Consider the following 22,200-nt stretch of genomic DNA (forward strand, 5'->3'; position numbering starts at 1 on the left):
TGCTGTGTTTAGACATTGCCAAAATCAAGTCTTCAATGATCATAAGAACAGGACCCAACCCAAGCTTCTTGTCTACCAGGTTGTCGTTCCATACACAACTGTATGAGTGTGAAACCTGGACAACATATCAGAAACACCTGGAAGCCTTGTAATGTTACCATCAGTGATGTCTCTAGAAAATCTTCCATATCAATTGGAAGAATGGAAGAATGAACATCAGCATTCTGCCTCAAGCAAACACCTCCAGCATTGAATGCATATTTATACAACACCAGCTCCATTGGGACAGGATATGTCATAAAGATGCCTGGCAACAGGCTCCAGAAACAGGTCCTATACACCCAACTGACTAGTGGTCTTTGCTGTAGAGATTGGTGGAAGAAGAGATTCAAGGATGTCTTGAAATGCCAGTCTAAAGAAATTTGTCCATCTGGTGTCACCAACAGGGCATTGGCTTCTTCAACCATGGGATGTCATTCCGAAAACAAAGATTGCTAGGAAGAGACAGGATCCACCTGACGAAGAGAGGGAAGAGAATTGTTGCAGACAGTTTTGCTAACCTAGTGAGGAGGTCTTTAAATTAGGTTTGCCAGAGGATGGAGACCAAAGTTCTGAGATAAGTGGGGAAGCAGGTGACCTGGAGGAAGCACAAGCAGCAGGAGAGGCCAGGGGCACTACTTCCTGAAAAAGTAGGGCAATCAGCTACTTAGATAATTCTAGTTAGACACGTTTGGCAAAAGGAGAGGTTAGGAACTGTTTAGAAAAGCTGAACATGTACGAGTTCATGGGGCCAAACATGGTGCACCTGAGGCTGCAGAAGGAGTTGGCCAATATGATTGCAGAGCTGCTGGCCTTTATCTATGAAAACTTATGGTGATCAGTTAATTAGTTAATATGAAGACATTCTCATTCTTCCTGAGAAAGTGGGGCAATCAGCTAGTTACCTCACATATCTGTACATGAATGCAAAGAACCTGGGAAATAAAGAGGAAAAATTGGAAGTCCTTGCATAGTCATAGAACTATGATGTAATTGGAATAACAGAGACTTGATGGGATACTTTACATGACTGGATTACTCTCGTGGATGGATATAAACTGTTCAGGAAGGACAGATAGGGGAGAAAAGGAGGAGGAATCAGTCTTTATGTAAAAGAGCTGTTTGATTGCTCAGAGGTGCAGTATGAAACTGGAGATAGGCCTCTGAAAGTCTCTAGATTAGAGTCAGAGGAGAGAGCAATAAGCATGATGTCATGGTGGGGGTCTGCTACAGACCACCAGACCAGGAAGAAGCAGTGGATGAGGCTTTCTTCAAACAGCTAGCTGAAGTTTTCTGATCACAGGACCTGCCTTTAATGGGGACTTCAGTCACCCTGACATCTGCTGTGAGGGCAATACAGTAGTGCACAGGCAATCTAGGAAGTTTTTGGAGAGTACTGGGGACAGAATCCTGGTACAAGTGATGAAGATCAACTAGGGGCCATATTCTTCTCAATCTGCTGCTGACAAGCGGGGAGGAATTGATGAGGAATGTAGAAGTGGATGGCAACTCGGGCAACAGTGACCACGAGATGATTGAGTTCAGCATCCTGAGGAAAGGAAGGAAGAAGAGCAGCAGGGTAAGGACCCAGGACTTCAGAAAAGCAGACTTTGACTCCCTCAGGGAACTGATGGATAGGGCCTCCTGGGAGGCCAGTCTGAGGGGAAAAGGAGTGTAGGAGAGCTGGTTATACTTTAAAGAAACCTTACTAAGGGTGCAGGAATGAATGATCCCACTTCTCAGGAAGAGTGGCAAGTATGGCAGAAGAGCAGTTTGGCTTAACACGGAACTCTTTAATGAGCTAAAACACAAAAGGAAAGCACACAAGAAGTGGAAATGTGGAAAAATGATTAGAGAAGAGTATAAGAGTAGTGCTCAGGCATGCAGGGATGAAAACACAAAGGCCAAAGAGCAACTGAAATTGCAGCTAGCAAGGGACATGAAGAGTAACAAGAAGGGTTTCTACAAATATGTCAGAAACCAGAGGAAGATCAGGGAAAGTGTGGGTCCCTTAGTGAGTGGGGGAGGCAACCTAATGACAGATGGTGCAGAAAAGACTGAAGTATTTAATGCCATTTTTTCCTCAGTCTTCACAAACAAGGTCAGCTACCAGATTACTGCACCTGGCAGCACAGTTTGGGGAGGAAATGAGCAACCACCAGTGGCAAAAGAAGAGGTTAGGAACTGTTTAGAAAAACCAGACATGTACATGTTCATTGGGCCAGGCATGGTGCACCAGAGGTTGCTGAGGAAGTTGTCCAATATGATTGCAGAGCTGCTGGCCATTATCTATTAAAACTTGTGGTGATCAGGAGAGTTCCCAAATGATTGTAAAAGGGGAAATCTAATGCCTGTCTTATGAAAGGGAAGAGGGAACATCCAAGGAATATAAACTAGTTAGCCTCACCTCCAACCCTGGAAAAAGTCACAGAGCAGGTCCTGTAGGAATCCATTTCTAAGCACTTAAAGGAGAAGAAGGTGACTAGGAACAGTCAGCATGGATTCATACCTGACCAAGTTTTCCAGCTTTGTATGATTGGCTGTGATCTACCCTGACTTTAGCAAGGCTTTTGATATGATCACCCACAACATTCTCACAAGCAAGCTATGGGAGTACAGATTGGATAAATGGACTGTAAGGTGGATAATAAACTGGCTGGATCATCAGGCTCATTGGCTCAATGTCTAACTGGCAGCTGGTCTCAAAGGGAGTGCTCCAGGGGTTGGTCCTGAAGCTGGTTTTGTTAAATATGGTTTTGTTGAGCACCCTCAACAAGTCTGTGGATTACACCAAGTTGTGTGGGGTAGGAGATATGCTGGAAGGTAGGGCTAATATTCAAAGTGCCCTAGACAAATTGGAGGATTGGACAAAAAATTAATCTCATGAGGTTCAGTAAGGGCAGGTGCAAAATCCTGCACTGAGGATGGAACAATCGTATGTACCAATATAGGCTGGAGACTGATTGGCTAAGCAGCAGTTCTGGAGAAAAGGACCTGGGGGCTACAGTGGACATAAGCTGAATATGAGCTAACAGTGTGCCTTTGTTGTGAAGAAGGCCAACAGCACACTGGATTGCATTAGTAGGACTGTTGCCAGCAGATCAAGGGAAGTCATTATTCCCCTCTATTCAGCACCAGTGAGGCTACATCTGGAGTACTGTGCCCAGTTTTGGGCCCCCCACTACAGAAAGGATGTAAACAGTCCAGTGGAGGGCAACAAAAATGGTTAAAAGTCTGGGGCACTTGCCTTATGAGAAGAGAAGGAGGGAACTGGGCTTATTTAGTCTGGAGAAGAGAAGACTGAAGGGGATTTAATAACAGACTTTAGCTACTTGGAGGTTAGTTCCAAAGTGGGTGGAGCTAGACTGTTCTCAGTGGTGGCAGATAACAGAAGAAAGAGCAATGCTCTTAACTTGCAGCAAGGGAAGTTTAGGTTAGCTTTGGGAAAACTCTCTCACAAGGAGGGTAGTAACGCAGTGAAACAGGCTACCCAGGGCAGTTGTGGAATCTCCATCCTTGGAGGTTTTTAAGACTTCTCTAGATAAAGCCTTGGCTAGAATGAGATAGTTGGGGCTGGTCATGGGGAGCAGGGGATTGGACTAAATGACCTCCTGAGGTCCCTTCCAACCCTAATTTTCTGTGAATCTGTGATTCTAAGAAATGTGATTATTAACATAAATACCAGGAAGACGAGCTTTGAATCATCCCCAGTGGCGTCATGAACAGGGCTCCAGGTTTTCTCTCATTTAAAAAGTCCCCATTTTTTTAATTAAATAAAATAACCCCAAATCCACATTTTTTTTGTGATATATGTATATATATATACATATGTATAATGGCATTTCATTTTAATCATGGGAAATGTTTATTTTGGGTTAATATTTTAAATCTGAAAGTTAGGGATTTTTTTTAATCAGAGAAAACCAGGAGCCCTGGTCATGACGCCACTGGGGGCAATTCAAAGCTCGAGTCTCCCTGGTATTGATGTTAATAATTACATTTCTTAGAATCATAGATGTAGACAGTCAAGTGGAAGGATATATATATAGTGCTGTTTCATTTTGATCACAGACAAATGCAGATTTTGAGTTACTTTTTTTAATCCAAAAATTGAGCATTTTTTTAATCAGAGAAAACCGGGATCCCTGGTCATGAAGTACAACAAGACATTGTCACTGTGGAGGTGAATAGATGAAACAGACAAAGAGAAAGGGTTGTGACCCAACATCACCAGGATTTACTCCTTCCTCCTGGAATAGTATGCTACATCTGCAGTTGACCATGCACATCTTGGATTGGCCTCTTCAGTCATTTAAAGACACATCCATGACTTCCCTATCTACTGGAAGATTGTAATCCTCGTGTTGAGGGACTTCTAACAACAACGACCTGCCTTGCCAAAGGGCAGCCTATTACACTTGCTCAATAGTCATGCTTACTTGCTCATCCACAATGCATAAGAAATAGGATCTCAAACTATGCATAAGAGCCAAAATGGTAGTTATGTATCTGGGTACTGCCATTTTGACTCATAAAATGAAATAGAATTCTGCCCCCACAAAATTTCAAAATTATGAGAAATAATTTACCTTGTAAAAATCAGTCTGAAACTTATCATCTGTGCTATTATCTTCCACAGATCAAAAGTTGAGATAAGCAAATTGTGTGTAAAATATACAGAAATCATTCTTTAAAAATATATATATATTATTCTTGTTGATTTTTCCCATTAAGTTGAATATTTTTTATGAAGTGGTAGAATCTTTCAAAACAGTGCAAATTTTTAAAATACTCTTCATTGATCCCAGTTTTTCTATGTAAAGAAATCTTGCTATAAATTAGTCTTTAAGCTACTTCCAGATGTGAAAAAGAAAATAAAACTGTGTTTTGCTTTAAGCTTGGCACATGCCGTACCAAGAGAAGCACATGCCTAGAAGAGGCGTCATGTTATTTTTGACCCAGCTTGCCCAACATCTGTATAGATCAGGTAATTCAGCAGGGGGGGTTTTAATTGAATCAGCTGTGCCAAAAAGCACTACTGAAGCACCCAATCTATACAGAGCCAAGTTGAACTAACATACTTCCTCTTCCAGTAAAGCACTCTTTTTCTTTTTTGTTTTTTCACATCTGTCAGCAGTCTTAGAGAAACAAATTGACTTGCTAATTTTTATGTAGCCTTTTCAGATTTTGTTATTCTTATCCCCAAGCCAGAAAGAGATAAAGGAAATAAGCTCAACTTCTGATCTATCTATAATAAATATATTTCAAAAGATGTGCCTAGAGATATTTTTTCAGACTGATCAAACATAGGACTGGCTTTGCAGGAAACTCTAGAATCTCTCTCTAATGATTGCCAGTTACAATAATGGTTTCCAAATAATTGACAAGGCCAAGTCTTACAAGATGCCTGAAATTTTACGTTCATCATTACAGATGCAAGAATGGAAAAATTGTCAGCTATGATTTAAAATGTTTGTTACCCCTTCACTGGGACTTCAGGGTTCTGAGCACTGTCTTTTTTGTATCATGTTCCTCCCTATGTCCTGACCTCCAGGAAGTAACCTACAACGGAAATGTCTAAAATACTTAGCTTTCCCCATCTTATTCCAAAAAGAATAAGAACAATGCTAACTATCCACTTATAAAAATGGCTTAATCCTCTCATTTTTTCTTCCTTTCAGAAAATAGCACTTCAAGGAAGGAGACACTGATAACAAAAAAGGGATAGTTAGGATAACCTTGGGCACTAGGAAGAGATTTTATGTTGTTCCTTTCTCCTTACCTAGGGGAAAATGAGAGGAGCAGGAACCAGGGCAAATTAGGGAGCAATGCCAATGAAACATTATGTTTGGTCTTCTATGTCTGGAAGCTGAAATGGCAGTTATAGACAGGCCGGGCCTTTGTCCTGCAAACACAACTGCTAAAGGCAGTTGCAAAAGTGGGTTGGGCAGCACAAGGAGGCTAGCACCTCAGGCATCACTTGACAGCTGTGAATCAGGCAGCTCCCTTGGTAAGAGGGGGCCATTTTGATCTTTTTTCACTTCCCTTCATATCAGCAGGAGGCAATGGCAGAGCAACCAGGAAAATGTAGACTTTATAACGAAGACCACTACACTGTCATTTTTGCTTATCTGTTAACATAAGTTTCATACACTTCAACAACATAATGCGTTGATTGCTCCATCAATACACTTCAACATTACTATATACAGAGCAACTAAAATCACACTCTTTTTTTTATATATTTCACAGCTCCGTAAATCTGTTTTCAGCATCAGAGCAAGGAATCTTTTAGAAAAGGAGACAGCAATCAATAAAATCCTGAGGTAACAACTGGTACTAGTTTGACATTATCTTTTGAATTACAAATGTGATGTTATTAACAACTTATGAATGATTTCTGATCTGTTTATTCTGTAAAAGTGTTTGTATACAAAGTCAGTGTACAGCACATGCATATGATTGCCAGGCTCTTTGCATTTATGGAGAGATACTCAACCCCCAGCCTACAGGCCAGATCCTGTAGTCATGTGATCTGACCTAAAGGGATCCCCAAGGGCTTGGAAATTTGGCAGTGAGGTAACAGTGGCAATTAACATTACCCTCACTCAACCACCACCAAATTTCCAAGCCCTGCTGCCTAGATAACATGGCCCTATGCACAGCATCCAGCCAGCGTACATGTAAGGCTGGGGCAATGAGCCCAGTCCAACACATGTGGGACTGGAAGCAGGGCAGAAGGCCTGATCTGGCATATGTGGAGTCAAGGTCAGGGTTGGGGTTGGGGTGATGAAACCAATCCAGCGCAAATGGGGCCAGGACCAATCCAGCCAGGGGCATAATATGGTCCCAGTCGGATCAGGCCCTGCATGTATTGGATTGAGCCCACAGACCAGATCCAGCCTGTGGACTGACCCACACCACACATCTGGCCCTCAGGCCCAAAGGGTGGGCACCACTGATTATGGCAGTGTATCCCTTTATATTAAAACCACAGTCTTTTTTACATTTTTGTATAAATGGGAAAAGTACTTAAGGCATATTATTCAACCAAGACAGAAGTAGGTCTAATTAATATATGTTACCATCCCTCGTCTAACAATTTAGCTTCTGGTTTGGGCACTTTTTACCTGTTTCTCTAGAATTAACCAAATATGATTCTTCAGAAGTTACTGTCATTTTGCACCTTCAGGTTTTGGTTGGCCAACAGATTCCAAAACAGTCCTTGCCCACAAACTCAGAAGAATATTGTTACAAAGTCTTGCATTAAGTTTTAAGTATCCTGCACTAGAAGATATGGTTTCTGATAACATTGCAACCAGAAACAATGAGGTTCAGAAAGCATCAGATCCTATTCCACCTTTTAGGGACTTAAATGGACAAATGTGATCTTAGGCCACACCACACATGAATGCACCTAATTTTGTTATACCTTATCATTGTAACCTTAGTCACAAAGCACTAGGCAGTCCCATCCACCTTTTGCATTCACGGGTCTAATATGATCTAACTGAAATTTGGTGGTGGAGGAACAGTGACAATAAATGCTGCCACTACTTTTACACCACCAAATTACCAAACCCCGCAGGCCAGATGACATAGCCCTGTGTGAAGGATCCAGCCACAGAAAACCTGTACCGAAAATGTATATGTTATTAGTTTGTTTATAAGTACAGTTTCATTATCATAAAACGATACACATCTACAGTACATTAACTACTGCTAACTGGGAAATATCAGAATAAAAAGGAATAACTGATTGGAAAAATATAGCTGAGAAATTAAATTAAGTATTTCAGTGCTTTACGAGGAGCAGTTCAGTATAAAATTATGTAGTTCAGTGTGACTCCTGAATTGTGAAGTTTGTTGAAAAGTGCCTTGTAATTACATTCCATTTGAGAAAAATTATAGCAGTCACCTTTAGCTTTCCTTAAAAACCATGGTAATATATATTAATGTGAACAATTACCAATTCAAATGAATGTCCTTTGTCAAGATCTGACGGATAAACATTGTAACTGTAAGATCAAAAGTATTAATTTCAAACAAAGCTCATGGCTCTGTTTTTGAGTACTTCAGTTACATAAGTGTATCTTACCTTTATAGAAGTTAGAGTGAAATAAGTACAGTTTCTGTGACATAATAAAGTACATTTAAAATATAGTTTCATATACTAGTTTCAGGGCAGTGTTTGTCTAAGTTACAGAGAGACAAATTCTATGCTGACTCAGGCCCTGGCCAGACATTGCATTTTTGCTGGGAGAAAAGTCTTTTCCCTGGTACAAAAAGAAAACCTACAGCCATTCAAGGGATTTCTTGCAGAGGAGAATTGGCTCTTCCACAGGAAAGTTCTACCTCTTCCAACTAGAACAAGATCTCCCCTCCTGCAGTAACTTTAACAGCTATACAATTGTCTCGGCACTGACTCCCTGACATCCTGCCCAGGGATAAACTGTCATGGAGCCCTGTGGGGTTTCTGGCTTGGAAACGTCCTCTCTCCCTCCATTATGCCAATTAGCTGATTGGTGGAAGAAGTGGGAGAGGCATTCTCCCATGGCAGGAACCCTTGTGGAGCCCTGTGAAGGTTCCCATCACTGAAGGTTAGCCCCTGGCCCTGACCTCTTCTGGGTGAGCCCTGAGGAGTGGTGGGGGGCGGGGTGAGACCATTGTCCTGCAGCAGGGAACCCTCCCACAACCTCAGAAGGATTCCTCCTGTGGTCACATCCTCCTCTTACACTCAACTCAGAGGACAGCAGGGGACAGGCAGCTGTCTTTTGTGATGGGAACCCCACCAGGGCACCCCTTGTGTATTCTACCAGTCAGCTGATTGGTGGGAGAGGAGGAAACAGTCTTTTGAGGCTGGAGCCATGGGAGGGCTCCATGGGAGGGCTCCAGCCTCTTTAAAAAAGGGAAGAGGGAGGACCTGGGCAACTATAGGCCCATTAGTCTTACTTCAATCCTGGGGAAGCTCTTTGAGAAGATTATCAAGGAGCACATCTGTGATGGGCCAGCAGCGGGGATGATGCTCAAGGGCAACCAACATGGTTTCATTAGAGGCAGGTCCTGTCAGACCAACCTGATTGCTTTCTATGATCAGGTCACAAAACCACTGGACACAGGTGTCACAGTGATTGAAGTCTTTCTGGGCTTCAGGAAGGCCTTTGACACTGTCTCCCACCCCACTCTCATTAAAAAGCTAGGTGACTGTGGCATTGATGTGTACACAGTCATATGGATTGCAAATTGGCTGAGGGGTCACACACAGAGAGTGGTGGTGGATGGGTCATTTTCAACCTAAAGGGAAGTGGGCAGTGGGGTCCCCCAGGGCTTGGTCCTTCGGCCCGCACTGCTCAATTTCTTTATTAGCAACTTGGACGATGGAGTGAAAGTAGCCTGTTTAAATTCACAGATGACACCAAGATTTGGAGTGAGGTGGGCATGCTAGAAGGGAAGGACAGATTACAGCAGGACCTGGACAGGTTAGGATGGGATTCAATACGGACAATAGGATGGGATTCAATACTGACAGTAGGATAGGATTCAATACTGACAAATGCAAGGTGCCGCACTTGTGCAGTAAGAACCAGCAGCATACCTATAGGCTAGGGAACTCTCTTCTTAAAAGCACAGTGGCAGAAAGAGATCTTGGAGTCATTATTGACTCCAAGATGAACATGGACCGACAATGCGAGAACACCGTCAGTAGGGCTAACCATACCTTGTCCTGAATCCACAGATGTATCACAAGCAGGGCCAAGGAGGTGATCCTCCCCCTCTATGCGGCACTGGTCAGGCCGCAGTTGGAGTACTGCATCCAGTTCTGGGCACCGCACTTCAGGAGGGATGTGGACAGCATTGAGAGGATCCAAAGGAGGGCCACTCTCATGATCCGGAGACAGCAGGGCAGACCCTATGAGGAGAGGCTGCAGGACCTTAACCTGTTCAGCCTTCAGAAGAGAAGGCTGAGGGGGGACTTGGTGATCGTCTATAAACTTACTAGGGGGGGACCAGCAGGGTTTGGGAGAGACCTTCTTCCCCCGAGCGCCTCCCGAAGTAACAAGGAATAATGGCCATAAGCTGCTAGAGAGTAGGTTTAGACTAGACATTAGAAGGCGCTACTTCACAGTCTAGGATCTGGAACCAACTTCCAAGGGAAGTGGTGCTGGCTCCTACCCTGGGGGTCTTTAAGAGGAGGCTCAATGTTTACCTGGCTGGGGTCATTTGAGCCGTTTTCTCTCCTGCCCACAGCAGGGGGTCAGACTAGAAGATCTACAAGGTTCCTTCCAACCCTACATCTATGAATCTATGAATCTATCAAAAAGAATGCGTCCCCCTCTCCCACCAAACAGCTGACTGGTAGATTAGGCAAGGGGTGCCCTGGTGGGGAAGAGGCAGGCTCCAGCCCCAGGCACACTTACCTCCTGCCCCATGCACTCCTGCTGGTTGACCCAGAGCAGGGCTATTCTCTTGTGGCAGGAATCCTCCCAGGAAGTTTCCTGCTGTGGAAGAATGACCCCACCATCCCAACAATCAGCCAATTGGCAAGACTGGGGTAAGGAGCATTCTCCCAGAACTGGAGACCTCTTCAGCAGCTGCCAACTGCCTCCTGACAGTCAGCCCCCTTCTCAGAGAGAGGAATGCAGGCAGGCTATCAGTCAGTGAGCTCCCTTAAGGGCAGTGCTAGCCCAGGGAGCAGCCCTCTAGTGCCCCTGGCTGGAGAGCTTGCCTGTGTAGTAGGCCTGTGATAAGCAGCAAGGATTCAGCCAATTCGGACAGACAGCGATTTGATTCAGAGATTCAAATCACTGTCCTGATTCCATTCGGCCAAATGGGATCTGAAGAGTCAGTGCCGCTTCAGAGATTCAGCCATAGACTAAAGAGGCAGCAGTCCTCACCATGCTGGACACAGATACCTCCAGCTAGTAAGTCTGTTGTGGTGGCGGAGAGGGGACATAGCACAGGTTGTGGGCATGGCACCTCTGGGAGCAGGATCTATGCCCTGCTGCCACTTGTCCAGCTGGGATGGTGGGGGCGAGGAGACATGATGCAGGCATGGCTTACTCCAGGAGGAAAGGGGCAAGTGGCAGGAAAGGGGCTGTGTCCACATCCTACGCTCCTCCACCCAGCTGGGCATGCAGTGGCAGCACCCGTAGCTGGGCAAGTGGTGGCAGTGCCCACCCTGCTGCTGTGGCTGGGCAAGTGGCAGAAACACCCATATCCCGCGCCCCCCCCTTCCACCCAGAGTGAGCCGCACTTGCATCATGGGTCTGCAGTCTACATCTAAGGGTCTGTAAAAGGTGACTAGATTTCATAGATTTCAAAGACATTAGGGATGGAAGGGACATTGGAAGATCATCTAGTCTAGCCCCCTGCCCCAGGGGCAGGAAGTCAACTCACGTCATAGGATCCCAGCAAGATAAACATCCAATTTTCTCTTGAAGGCATTCAAGTAGGTGCTTTTCTCTTGAAGGCATTCAAAGCACACGTTCAAAGTAACTTCTGATGGCAGATTATTCCAGACCTTGGGGGCTCAGACACTAAAGGAATTCTTCCTTATGTCCAGGCTGAAATGGTCTTGCAGGAGTTTATAACCATTAGACCTTGTTGCCTCTTGGGGCACTCTGGTGAACAAACATTCCCCCAGATCCTGGTGGGCACCCCTTATAAACTTATAGGTGGCCATCAGATTTCCCCTGAGCCTGCACTTTTCCAGGCTGAAGAGTCCTGTAGATCTCTGCCTGTCATCGTAAAGTCTGTTTTCCTGACCTCTGATCATGCACGTGGCTCTCCTCTGCACTCTCTCAAGCTTCTCCACGTCCAGCGGTATTCCAGCTGTGGCCTCAACAAGGCAGAGTACAACAGGAGAATGACATCCTGGAATTTGCTTGAGAAGCATCTATGGATGCAAGCCAGTGTATTACTCTCTTTACTAGCTGCAGCATCACATTGAAGGCTCATGTTCATCTTGTGGTCAATCATGACCCCCAAGTCCCTTTCATCCATAGTGCTAGCCAGCGTAGCACTGCCAAGTCTATAAAGATGCTGCAGGTTTTTCTTTCCAAGGTGGAGAACCTTGCATTTTTCAGTGTTAAACACCATCAGGTTCTCGACTGCCCATTTCCTGAGCCTGTCCAGGTCAGCCTGGATTGCCCTCCTGCCTTCAGGTGTGGATGCTTTATCCCAAAGTTTGGCATCATCAGCAAACTTGGCCAGTCTGCTTCTGACTCCAGCGTCCACGTCATTAATGAAGATGTAGAACAATATAGGTCCAAGGACAGAGCCTTGAGGGACCCCACTGGTCACAGGGCACCATGGCGATTGATTTCTGTCAACCACTACCCTCTGAGTCTGACTGCGGAGCCAATTCCCCAGCAAGCAGATCGTGGTGGACCCAAGTCTGCAGCTGGCCAGTTTTGCTAAGACGTGATCATGGGATACCAGATCGAAGGCTTTTCTGAAGTCAAGATATACAACATCAATTTCCTCTTCCTTGTCCAGGTGATAGGTCACCTGGTCATAAAAGGAAATAAGATTGGTCAAGCAAGACCTACCCACAACAAACCCATGCTGGCTATCCCTCAGGATGTTGCCATCAGTCCATTAAGAATGGCCTCTTTGATAATCTTTTCTAAGACCTTCCCCAGGATAGAAGTCAGGCTGATGGACCTGTAGTTTGTCGGATCCACTTTCCTCCCTTTCTTAAAGATAGGCACCACATTGGCTTTCTTCCAATCTTCGGGCACTTTACCAGAGTACCAGGAGTTCTTGAAGATCTATGCCAGGGGCTGATCTATGATGCTAGCCAGCTCCTTGAGTTCTCTGGGGTGTAGATTGTCAGGGACGGGTGACTTGAAGGTGTCCAGTCTCTCAAGGTGTTCTTTCACAAGTTCAGCATTGATGGAGGGCAAGGAATCTTTCTCACTTGGGCCTCCCTGTCCCATGACGGGCAGAGGTGTCCGTGGGACTGGTGAAAGACAGTACCATTTAGTAGATTGGCTTTTTCCTGGGCGTCAGTCATCTGTTGTCCCATCTGGTTTAGCAGGGTTCCAGTGTTGCCCCTGCTTTTCCTCCAGCTCCCCACATATCTAAAAAAGGACTTTTTACTGACCTTGATACTAGTAGCCAGTTGGAGTTCCATTGCAGCCTTGGCTTTCCTGGTTCTCTCCCTGCAGGTCCAGACCAGTGCAGAATATTCCTCCTTGGAGGTGGATCCCATCCTCCATCCTTTGTAGGTCTTTCTTTTTAGACACAGGAGGTCCGCTAGTTTCTTGCTGAGCCAAGGGGGCTGCTGTGCCCTTTTGCTGCCTTTCTTCCGAGATGGAATAGCCTTAGCTTGTGCATCCAGGATTGCTCCCTTGAGGAGCAACCACTCTTCATGAACTCCCCTCCCCTTGGCGTCATGGTCCCTTAGGGCCTCACTGACTAGCCTCCTGAGCTTGTCAAAGTCAGCTGTCCTGAAGTCAAGGACTTCTGTATTGCTGACTGACTTGCCAGCTTTATGGTGGATGGTTAAGGTGATCAGCTCATGGTCGCTGTCACCCAGCTTCCCTTCGATAATTAGGTCGCTGATTAGGTCATCCCCAGTTGCCAGTACCAGGTTGAGCAGCACTTTACCTCCCATTGGCCTGTAGACTTCTTGTATCAGTTAGAGGTCATCCAAGCATGAGAGGAAGCTTTGCGACAGCTCGGGTATTTGGCCAAGAGCTCTTCCCACGAGATGTCTGGGTAGTTGAAGTCTCCCATGACAACCATGGACCAGGATCATAGGACTATGATTAATTAAAAGTATGTGAATACACAGACTTAAAATTCAAAGGGGTCCTTACCTCCATTAGAAATTTCCAAAGGAGTCTGCATATCCATTCAAAAATTTTTAGACATCTGCAAATGAAAAAAGATTGAAAACCACTGCCTTAGGAAATCTAGACACAGGCAGAGAGGATATTGCTTCTATTAGGCTCAAGACTAAAAGACAGTGAAGAGAAAGAATCTACCTTTTTGTATTAGCAAGGACTCGAGGAATGGGATTGGAAGTAGGTGGAATAGTATCAGGCCTTTATTCAACATTCTGTAGGAGTTCACTGAGCTTCCCCAACAAAACTGACTGAGCCAATGCCCCTGGCCTGTAGCAAATAATGGTCTGTGGATTATATCTTAGTCATCAACAAAGTACCCTCCACTTGAGCAAGAGTTAAGTTTGTCTGAAAGTTTTTTCACATGCTGCTAATTCTGATGTTTTAATTTCTGTACTGATCTCTACTGCTGGTCTCACAGCTTCAAAATTAACATGCTAGCATAAGAAAGCATGTGGATGTTATAAGTGGTGCATATGCCCATGCAGAAAGAATCACTAAACACGGTCACTTTTTCTATGACATTGGAGTCTTGAAATGCAAAATGAGATAAAATGTCACTATTAAACCTTAGGAATTACATTCAAGGGATGCACAGAAGCATTACAATTCAAGATATGACCACCACTATATGTTTTTTAAGTAGCTGATATGTCTGAATTTTAGATACCCAACAGCAAAAGAAACGATGTTGGTGTCTAAAATTCTGAGAAGCAGTTCTGGTTTTCTCTTCTGTAAAGATCCCCAACTAAAGGTTTTTAATCAGAACCTATATGGAGTATGGATTATATAACCATGTCAGTCCCAAATGCCCTGGGACATCATTTGATCAATTACTTTACCTATCAGAGCTCTTGATTTTATTTATATTATTTATGCTCATTCATCCCATATTTTCTTCTCAATCTCATTGCATTATATTTTATCAAAGTATAAGTGTTTTCAGTATAAACAGTCCAAAAGAAGAAGTGAGAATTGCATACTTTTGGACAAATGCTGCCCTTGCCCTCTTTTGAACAACCAGCCAAAGTCTCCTGTTGACTTCAATGAGGGTCCTGTGAACACTTCCAAGGCCAGAACTTAGACCAAATGGAAAGCTGGTGTGGTCAACATGGAATTGAAGGTGACAGTTATGGTTTAGTTGTTATCTACAGTCAGTAAAGTCTGTACCAGAGGTGCTCAATTGCTGTCCCATGAACTGACTGACCTGCAGGGCTCCACACAAGCTGGAAAATTTGGCAGTGGGGGAGTAGTTGTAATTGTGACTCTGGAATCACCCGTGGACTGACTTTGCTTAGCAATTCCATGTTGGATCAGGCCTGCAGACTGGCCCTATGCCACTCATCCAGCCCACAGGGCCAGAGATTGAGCACCACTGGTCTACAAGATTAGCCATTTTTTGTAAGGTCTTATAGATTTATAGAGTAGTAGGTTTGGAAGGGACCTCAGGAGGTCATCTAATCCAACCATTCCTGTGGGTATGCATTCATAACCTTAATTCCATCTTCTCAGGTGTTTTTTTCTTCCCCAGTTCCCATCTTCAATTTACACTGTCCTCTATAGATAGAGTAGTTGACCAACTGCTACCTTCTCCCTGAAAATATATTTCTAAATATAATGGAACCCTCATAACTTGTAACCATGATACCCTATCTTAGCCTACTGGCCCTTTTTCTATACTTGCCATTCTCTTACATAAAATAGCTTCTTAGATTTCAAGCTTCTCGGTGGTATGGTCCTGTCAGATTCCAACAAACCTGTGAATTCTGCTAATACCTTCACAAGGAAAAGGAAGAAACAAAATTCCTTGAGGTGCGGATGTACACTAGCTGATCAGCACTGAGTATGTTAACTCCACCGCTCATTCTGAGCCACTTTCCCACGTGGATGTGATATTTTATCATGGGCGACTGGTGCCACCTTAGTCAGGCGGGAGACATTCTCCCCAAGCAACCAGTCAGCGACTCGGGGGTGGGGGATGGGTCTCTCCTGTGGCCAATCTCACCTGCCCATCGCCTAAGCAGGGAGCCTGGCCTGTAAGGGAGCACACCAGCACTCTCAGGGGGTGTACGTGCACCCCCGTAGACCCCCTACACATCACTAATGTATTTTATGGTCAGTAACATATAAGTTTCAGGGCTTTTGGATTAAAAAAATCAACTTTACAAAAAATAATTTATTATAAAGTAATGAATGGTGACAATTTTGGAAAACAGCATGTATAACTTCAGTAATTTTGATTTGATTTTCATTATAATTGAAATTACAGCTAAATTATAAATAGCAGTAGGTATATTCCACACTCTTTTCACTGCTCTGGACAAAGCTTGCCTGACATTTTTACTGAGCCTGAGAGGACAGAGTATCTCATAGTTGGCACTTCTACACGTGTAATTAATGTGCATAAATAAACTCTGGAGCTTATTGCTCCAGGGCTTTTTGCTCCATGGCGTGCTGTTTGAACATGAGCTAGTTGCTCTGGAGTTTATTCATGCACAGCACATGGAGCCTAGCAGGAGCAGCCTAGACTCACTAGGGGGTCAGTCCACCAGTCCAGGACTGTTCCAGCTAGGTTCCATGTGCTACAGAGTGGCTGGCTGGGACAGAAGGGTGCTTCAGTGCGGGGGCTGCCTGCCATCTGCCCTGTACTGAAGCACACTCGTGCCCCAACCAGCCCTGTCACCTTTTCCACATGCATATAAGTGCAGTAATTTACTGCACCATCAGATAGTACTCATGTCTGCCAGCATATCCGACAGTACAGTAAATTAGTCTACACCAGCCTAATTGCCGTGCACATGTGGATGGTGACACTTAGCTGTGTAGCAAATTAGTCTACTACACATTAAAGTGTATGTGTAGTTATGCCCAGTTAAGAGCACCTTTCAGTTTGGATAAACAGTTAAATAAGTCAGGACTGTTTATCTTATGTCTGAAACTCTGGCTGTAGAACGATGTTGTACTTGAATTATTCAATCCAGTTTGCTGGGGTTCTGATATTCTGGTAGATAATTCAACTGTTTTTGTAAAAGTGTTCTTCAAAACATAGTGATTCTTTTCTGCAGATCAGAATAAATGAAACCCACAGCTCTGTGTGCTTCCAAAAGAGTTACAATACTAATTTAAGTTTATAATGTTTAATTAAACTCTCTTGGGGTATTGATATATTGTTATAATGGGCATGGGCAACCCCAAGTAACCAATTTCTTGCCTTAAGAGACAAACCCAAAGTATATTCAATGCAGCAAATACAGCCTTATTAAAAGGTCACTTCCATTAAACAAGTGATTTGTATTGTTTCCTTGGATGGTCACTTACGAGAACGTTGGTTTTATGTTGGTCAAGGTTTCACTTTGAAATCTGTGATTTCTTACTTCTTAAATTCCAGGATTTGATACCCCTATATTTTTCGAAACAAGTATTATGATTCTATGTTTATCATGGTAAACAGCAAAACCAAGAAAAAACCATGAACACCACCTACTATCAGATTTCACTTTCTCTCCAGCAAAGTCAAAAAAGGAAAATATGAGGAAAGCTCACTGGAAAATGTTAGCCTCTTATACTTGTTGTTGCCACCAGATATAAACTACGGTGCCAGATTGGCACCATATTTTTAATGCATCTTCATGAAGCATGCTCTGTCATCACTTCTACTGCAATCAAAGGAAAGGAAATATCTGTGCACATAATTAACAGGTGTGGTTAGATAACAGGACTACAATGAAAACCAGAATGTAAGGAGAACCATTAGCAAAAGACAAAAATAGGGATCAAGTCTGGAACAGTCCAATCCATGTGTGATTCTTTGAGTGAACAACCCTCAAATGGAAGTGATACAGGAACCTAAGAAAGGGAATCCACACTGGCTGCTGGAAGCATATCACCTGAATCATCATCTTACACAAAGCATCTCACACTCATCATCAAGGAGCATCATCGTACACAATGCAGGAGTCTTTGGAAGGTACAGAATTCCAAAGTATTGCTCCAAGTGTTCTATATTTTTCATTAGTTTGACATATATAGTTCAAACACTCTCTTCTGATTTTCTTTCAGGGATTTTAACTTTTTGTGGAGGAAATCATTTAAAAAGTCACTGCCCTTTCTATTCATGGATCAGAACCTCATCCTTTTTTCCCCAGTTAATGTATAGCATGTAATATTGCCTATACGACAATGAGCTACAGCCCTGTTTTCATCTTCTAACTTGCCTAGTAAATTTATTGTTTCTTTTTTAATATACTTTTATTTCCCTTGTGCACATAGAAGCACATTGCTGCTCCTGTGTTTTTTGATAAGAAGGAACAAAGTGTCCAGAGCTTTATATCATGAGTAAAGACTGCAACCAACTTGATGTGTTTATCCTCAATTCTTTCTCTTTGTTTTCTAACTTTTGAATTTCACAGTAAATGAATGTTAATCATCCTAATATGTAATGGAGATCATCAGGAAATTTGAGAAAGGAGGAAAATTGTGAATATGTGATTTTCCCATTTTCCCCTTACCCCATTTTTCTAAGAAATGTCACTGTTTTTTTCAATTTGATTTAATATCTAAAAAATAAATGTAAGAGAGTTTATTTCTGAACTCTTAATCAAGTGGAAAAAAATTAAGACTAGATTTTGAAGATGACTAATGATGGAGATAGGCAACTAGTAAGATTTTTGAAAGCATCTAGGCTTCTACCTTCCATTCTGAAAACCCTACAGAATACCAAGCTGCAGCTTTAGGTTCTTAAATACCTATAAAAATCTGACTGTTAGTGACTGGGACAAAGGGAAGGCAAATTTTACTGACTTGCCAAGTGCTGAGAAAAGGAAGAATTAAATCACTAATTCCGGAGTATAATGAAGGCAAAAGAAGAATTTTGAGAGCTTTATAGCCAAAGCTTGCAAGATTGACCTCCCTACAACATTGTCTATGGCTCTAAGATTGTAGAAAAATTCCCGACATTTACCCCCTGATAATTTGACGTGTCTCTTTCAGATCACTTGAACTCATCCTTTTGCATTGTACTATTTCTCCATTGGCTGATAGATGCTGCTGGGCTATTAGCATGTTTGAAGGTTAGGTAATTTGCTTAGGCATCTAAATATGGACTTAGAAACCTAACTTTGGGTAGCTAAAATAGGCTTTCAACAGGTCTGTTCTGTTACCATGCATATCCCTTATAGTGTTAGATTTTTAAAAACTTGATTATTCTGTTAATAATATGACATAAGACTCTAGTCACAGAAATAAGTTATTACTTTGGGTGCAGTTAATGTTCTCTTTTATTATGCCCAGCAAGAGATTGTGTTCTCTACACAGAAAGCAACTGGATATCTGAGTGAGCCATATACAAGCCAGTGAAAACTTTATGTGAAAGTCACATGGGGATGTAAGAGAAATAATTTCTGGCTATTAAAACAGTGGCATGTGGATAAGAGCACAATAATTCATATTCACAAAGATAAAAATGCAAACTGCTCCATTTATCTCAGCAAGAAGCCATTATAGAAAAGAAGTTACATATTGGAACCTACCATTGTCTCTGTTTTAGAGAACTAAGCTATCAATCTAATGAAGTCAGTCAGGATCCATTTCTAGGAAATAATCATTATCTATTCTTTTACAGAAAACTTATATCATTATTCAGATAATATTTTTGTTGTCTCTTGAAATGATTATATTATCCTGCATCATACAGTGCTTTGAAATGTATTGTATTGAAATGTTCATGATTTAGCTGAGATGCTATAAATTGTATTTTACTGAAAGCCATACAACAATTTGCTTAGATGAGATGATATTTCAAGCAATTCAGCATAATGTAATATAATGTGTTCGTGTAATGAGTGCATTATACTGTATCTTACTGGCACGCTGGTATAATTGGTGATGATGACAACGACAAGTATTATAAGCTTCCCATTTTCATACCAAGCTCACATTGGGCCTGCATTCCTATAACTTAAAATATGCCTAAAATCAAGGCAAGGAAAACAGCAGAGAAGAGTAAAAACAGAATTACACAACAGCGTCTTTGTTTTAAACAATATTAAGAAAAAAGCATACCCCTAAAAGTGCATTTTACTTCACAGGGCCTCAATTCATGGGACCCCACATACAAGATGGTATATGTGGAATACTACCTAAGAAAGTGAACATAAACTTGTAACTCATAGTGGTTATCATCTAATAAGTATTATTGAAAATGGAAAATTATATCTTTAAAACTTGCCTCATTAAAAAGCTATGATATATTAATATTTGGTTGTATGTGTTACATTAAAAATTGGGTATCACAAAAATAAGAACAATTATGCTTTCCGGGGCACAAATTCAAGTTGCTAGTATTCATGGGAAGGTAAGATACTTCCACTAGCATGACTTCTTCTGCCTTTCTGTGACCTCTTTACACATTGGCTACGCTATGTGCTTCTCCAAATGCTTGACAATATTCAAAGGATGAAGAGAAAAAACAGAAAAAATATGCAAGTTCACATATGCAATATGGCAGTAATTTAACATATTTTACTAATGGCCCTGTGTGCCATCTCTTTCAGTATCACAGAGCGTACAAATATGATATCAAAATATATTAGGGCCCCAATTTTGCAGCAGACTACTTATGAACAAGTTTTTTTTTTCCTGAAAAGGGATAGTTCTGAATGACAGACTTTATTTGTAGAATTCCGTATTCTTTATTGAAGAAAAACATGTATTGTTTATTTACTTTCTGCAAGATATTACGATTTTTATTATTACTCTAGCCTAGAAACCAATTTGGTTGCCCCTGCCCCCCACCCTTGAGATTGATTCTGTATCAACATATAGAAATTGATCATGCCCCCCAAAAAACTCAGGGTATGGACAGGCATTATCTTTCTAGTGGGAGTAATGCTGAGAGAAACTGTTAAGTGTACAAGTGTTGTACGCTTATGGGAGAAACTGTAAGCGTACAAACAGTCATGAGGTTTCTTGTGGAGGAAACATGATGGATCTGCAAGAAGGTTCTACCAGCTCCAACCGAGATCTCACCTCTGGGAGAGTTTCTTGGGGCAAAATAGATGCCTGTACAGTCCCTGCTTGAGTAAGAGGTTGCAGCATGGCCCTCTGGCATCCAGACATATTGTAGCCTTGCCCGCCACAGTTTCAAAGAGCTGGTTTGTGACCCCCACCAGAATCCACTGCTCCAGCCAAGCACAGAAATAACTATGGCCCCTGTCAGTCTCATACCCGAGCAAGAAGAGCTCTTTCCCATGCTCCACTTGGTGCTAAACGGCTGCACAGGGAAACAGCCCGTTGAGGCAGCAGTTTAGCCTGTGTCTCATCTGCAGAAAAAAACAACCAGACAGACTCATGAGCAGTGCTGGAACCAGCTCCCTCCTCTCCTGCCGACAACTGGTTACTAACCAAATGCAGGTAGAGATGAAGGACCTGCTCACCATGTGGGGTGAAGAACAGAACCAGCAGGCTCGCTACAAAAGCTGGCACAACAAGGAAGTCTTTCTGCAGTTTGCTGCAAAGATGACAGCGTGGGTCCATGACTGGAATTAGCAGCAATACCACTCTAACCAAGGTGGATGCACTCTTGGTTTAAGATAGTCCAAGATGCCAATTGAACCTCTGGTGGTCCCAGGCTCACCAGGCCCTTTTACAGTAAGATTTCCCACATCCTTGATGAGGACCATGGCACATTCTAAGCACACCTTTGACATCAGCTGCGTTAGAGAAAGAGTGCTAAATAATGGTGCCAAAGTATAGCACAGTGCCATCGAACAAAGGCCATGCCACTGATAGGTAGCCATAACACTGGTCAGCTCCTCCACAGGAACACTGTGTTAGGCTTTGATGTGGGTGAAAGAGAGTGGGGTAGGTTGTGCTGGCAATGGCTCATGACCCACCATGCCTGAGTGTCAGGTGATGGCAATAAGGTAGATCTCCCACCATGTTTCCCCAAAGTCCCCCAGTATTTCTCCCATGCAGGCAGGGGCCAACTCCTGAGTTTCTCTGCTGCCCTGCCTTCCTGTGTCCTCTCCAAGAAAACTGTTTCAGAACAGCTGTTGGCAGAGGATATGATTAAGCTGCCATCCCCCGCAAAAAACTGTTCCAGAAAATGGGGTGCTGGTGGAGGTTGCAAATAAGCTCTGCCCATGGTGGGGCAAAACACAGGGACCACAGGGATAACTGCTATGTATTCACTCACTGACTGTGCATTCACTTAATGCTTCCTAGGAATTTTACAAAGTACTTAAGAGGCACCAAGCTAATCGGCCACTTTACATCTTGTCACTGTGGGACCCTGATGGGTTAATAAATT

General features: G+C 42.9%; 1 protein-coding gene across 3 annotated transcripts in view; it reads left to right on the forward strand.

The window, feature by feature from the left end:
- The window catches only part of NALCN (sodium leak channel, non-selective), a 451,383-nt gene that overhangs the window by 368,734 nt on the left and 60,449 nt on the right, over positions 1-22,200 (forward strand). For all 3 annotated transcript variants that reach the window (XM_019529699.1, XM_019529701.1, XM_019529700.1), the window contains one exon: positions 6,292-6,365. In XM_019529699.1, the coding sequence (XP_019385244.1) occupies positions 6,292-6,365 (74 nt within the window). The remainder of the gene's footprint in view (positions 1-6,291; positions 6,366-22,200) is intronic.

This window comes from Crocodylus porosus, unplaced genomic scaffold (assembly GCF_001723895.1).
Source record: "Crocodylus porosus isolate Cpor-Errol unplaced genomic scaffold, CroPor_comp1, whole genome shotgun sequence".
In the NCBI taxonomy this organism is placed as follows: Eukaryota; Metazoa; Chordata; order Crocodylia; family Crocodylidae; genus Crocodylus; species Crocodylus porosus.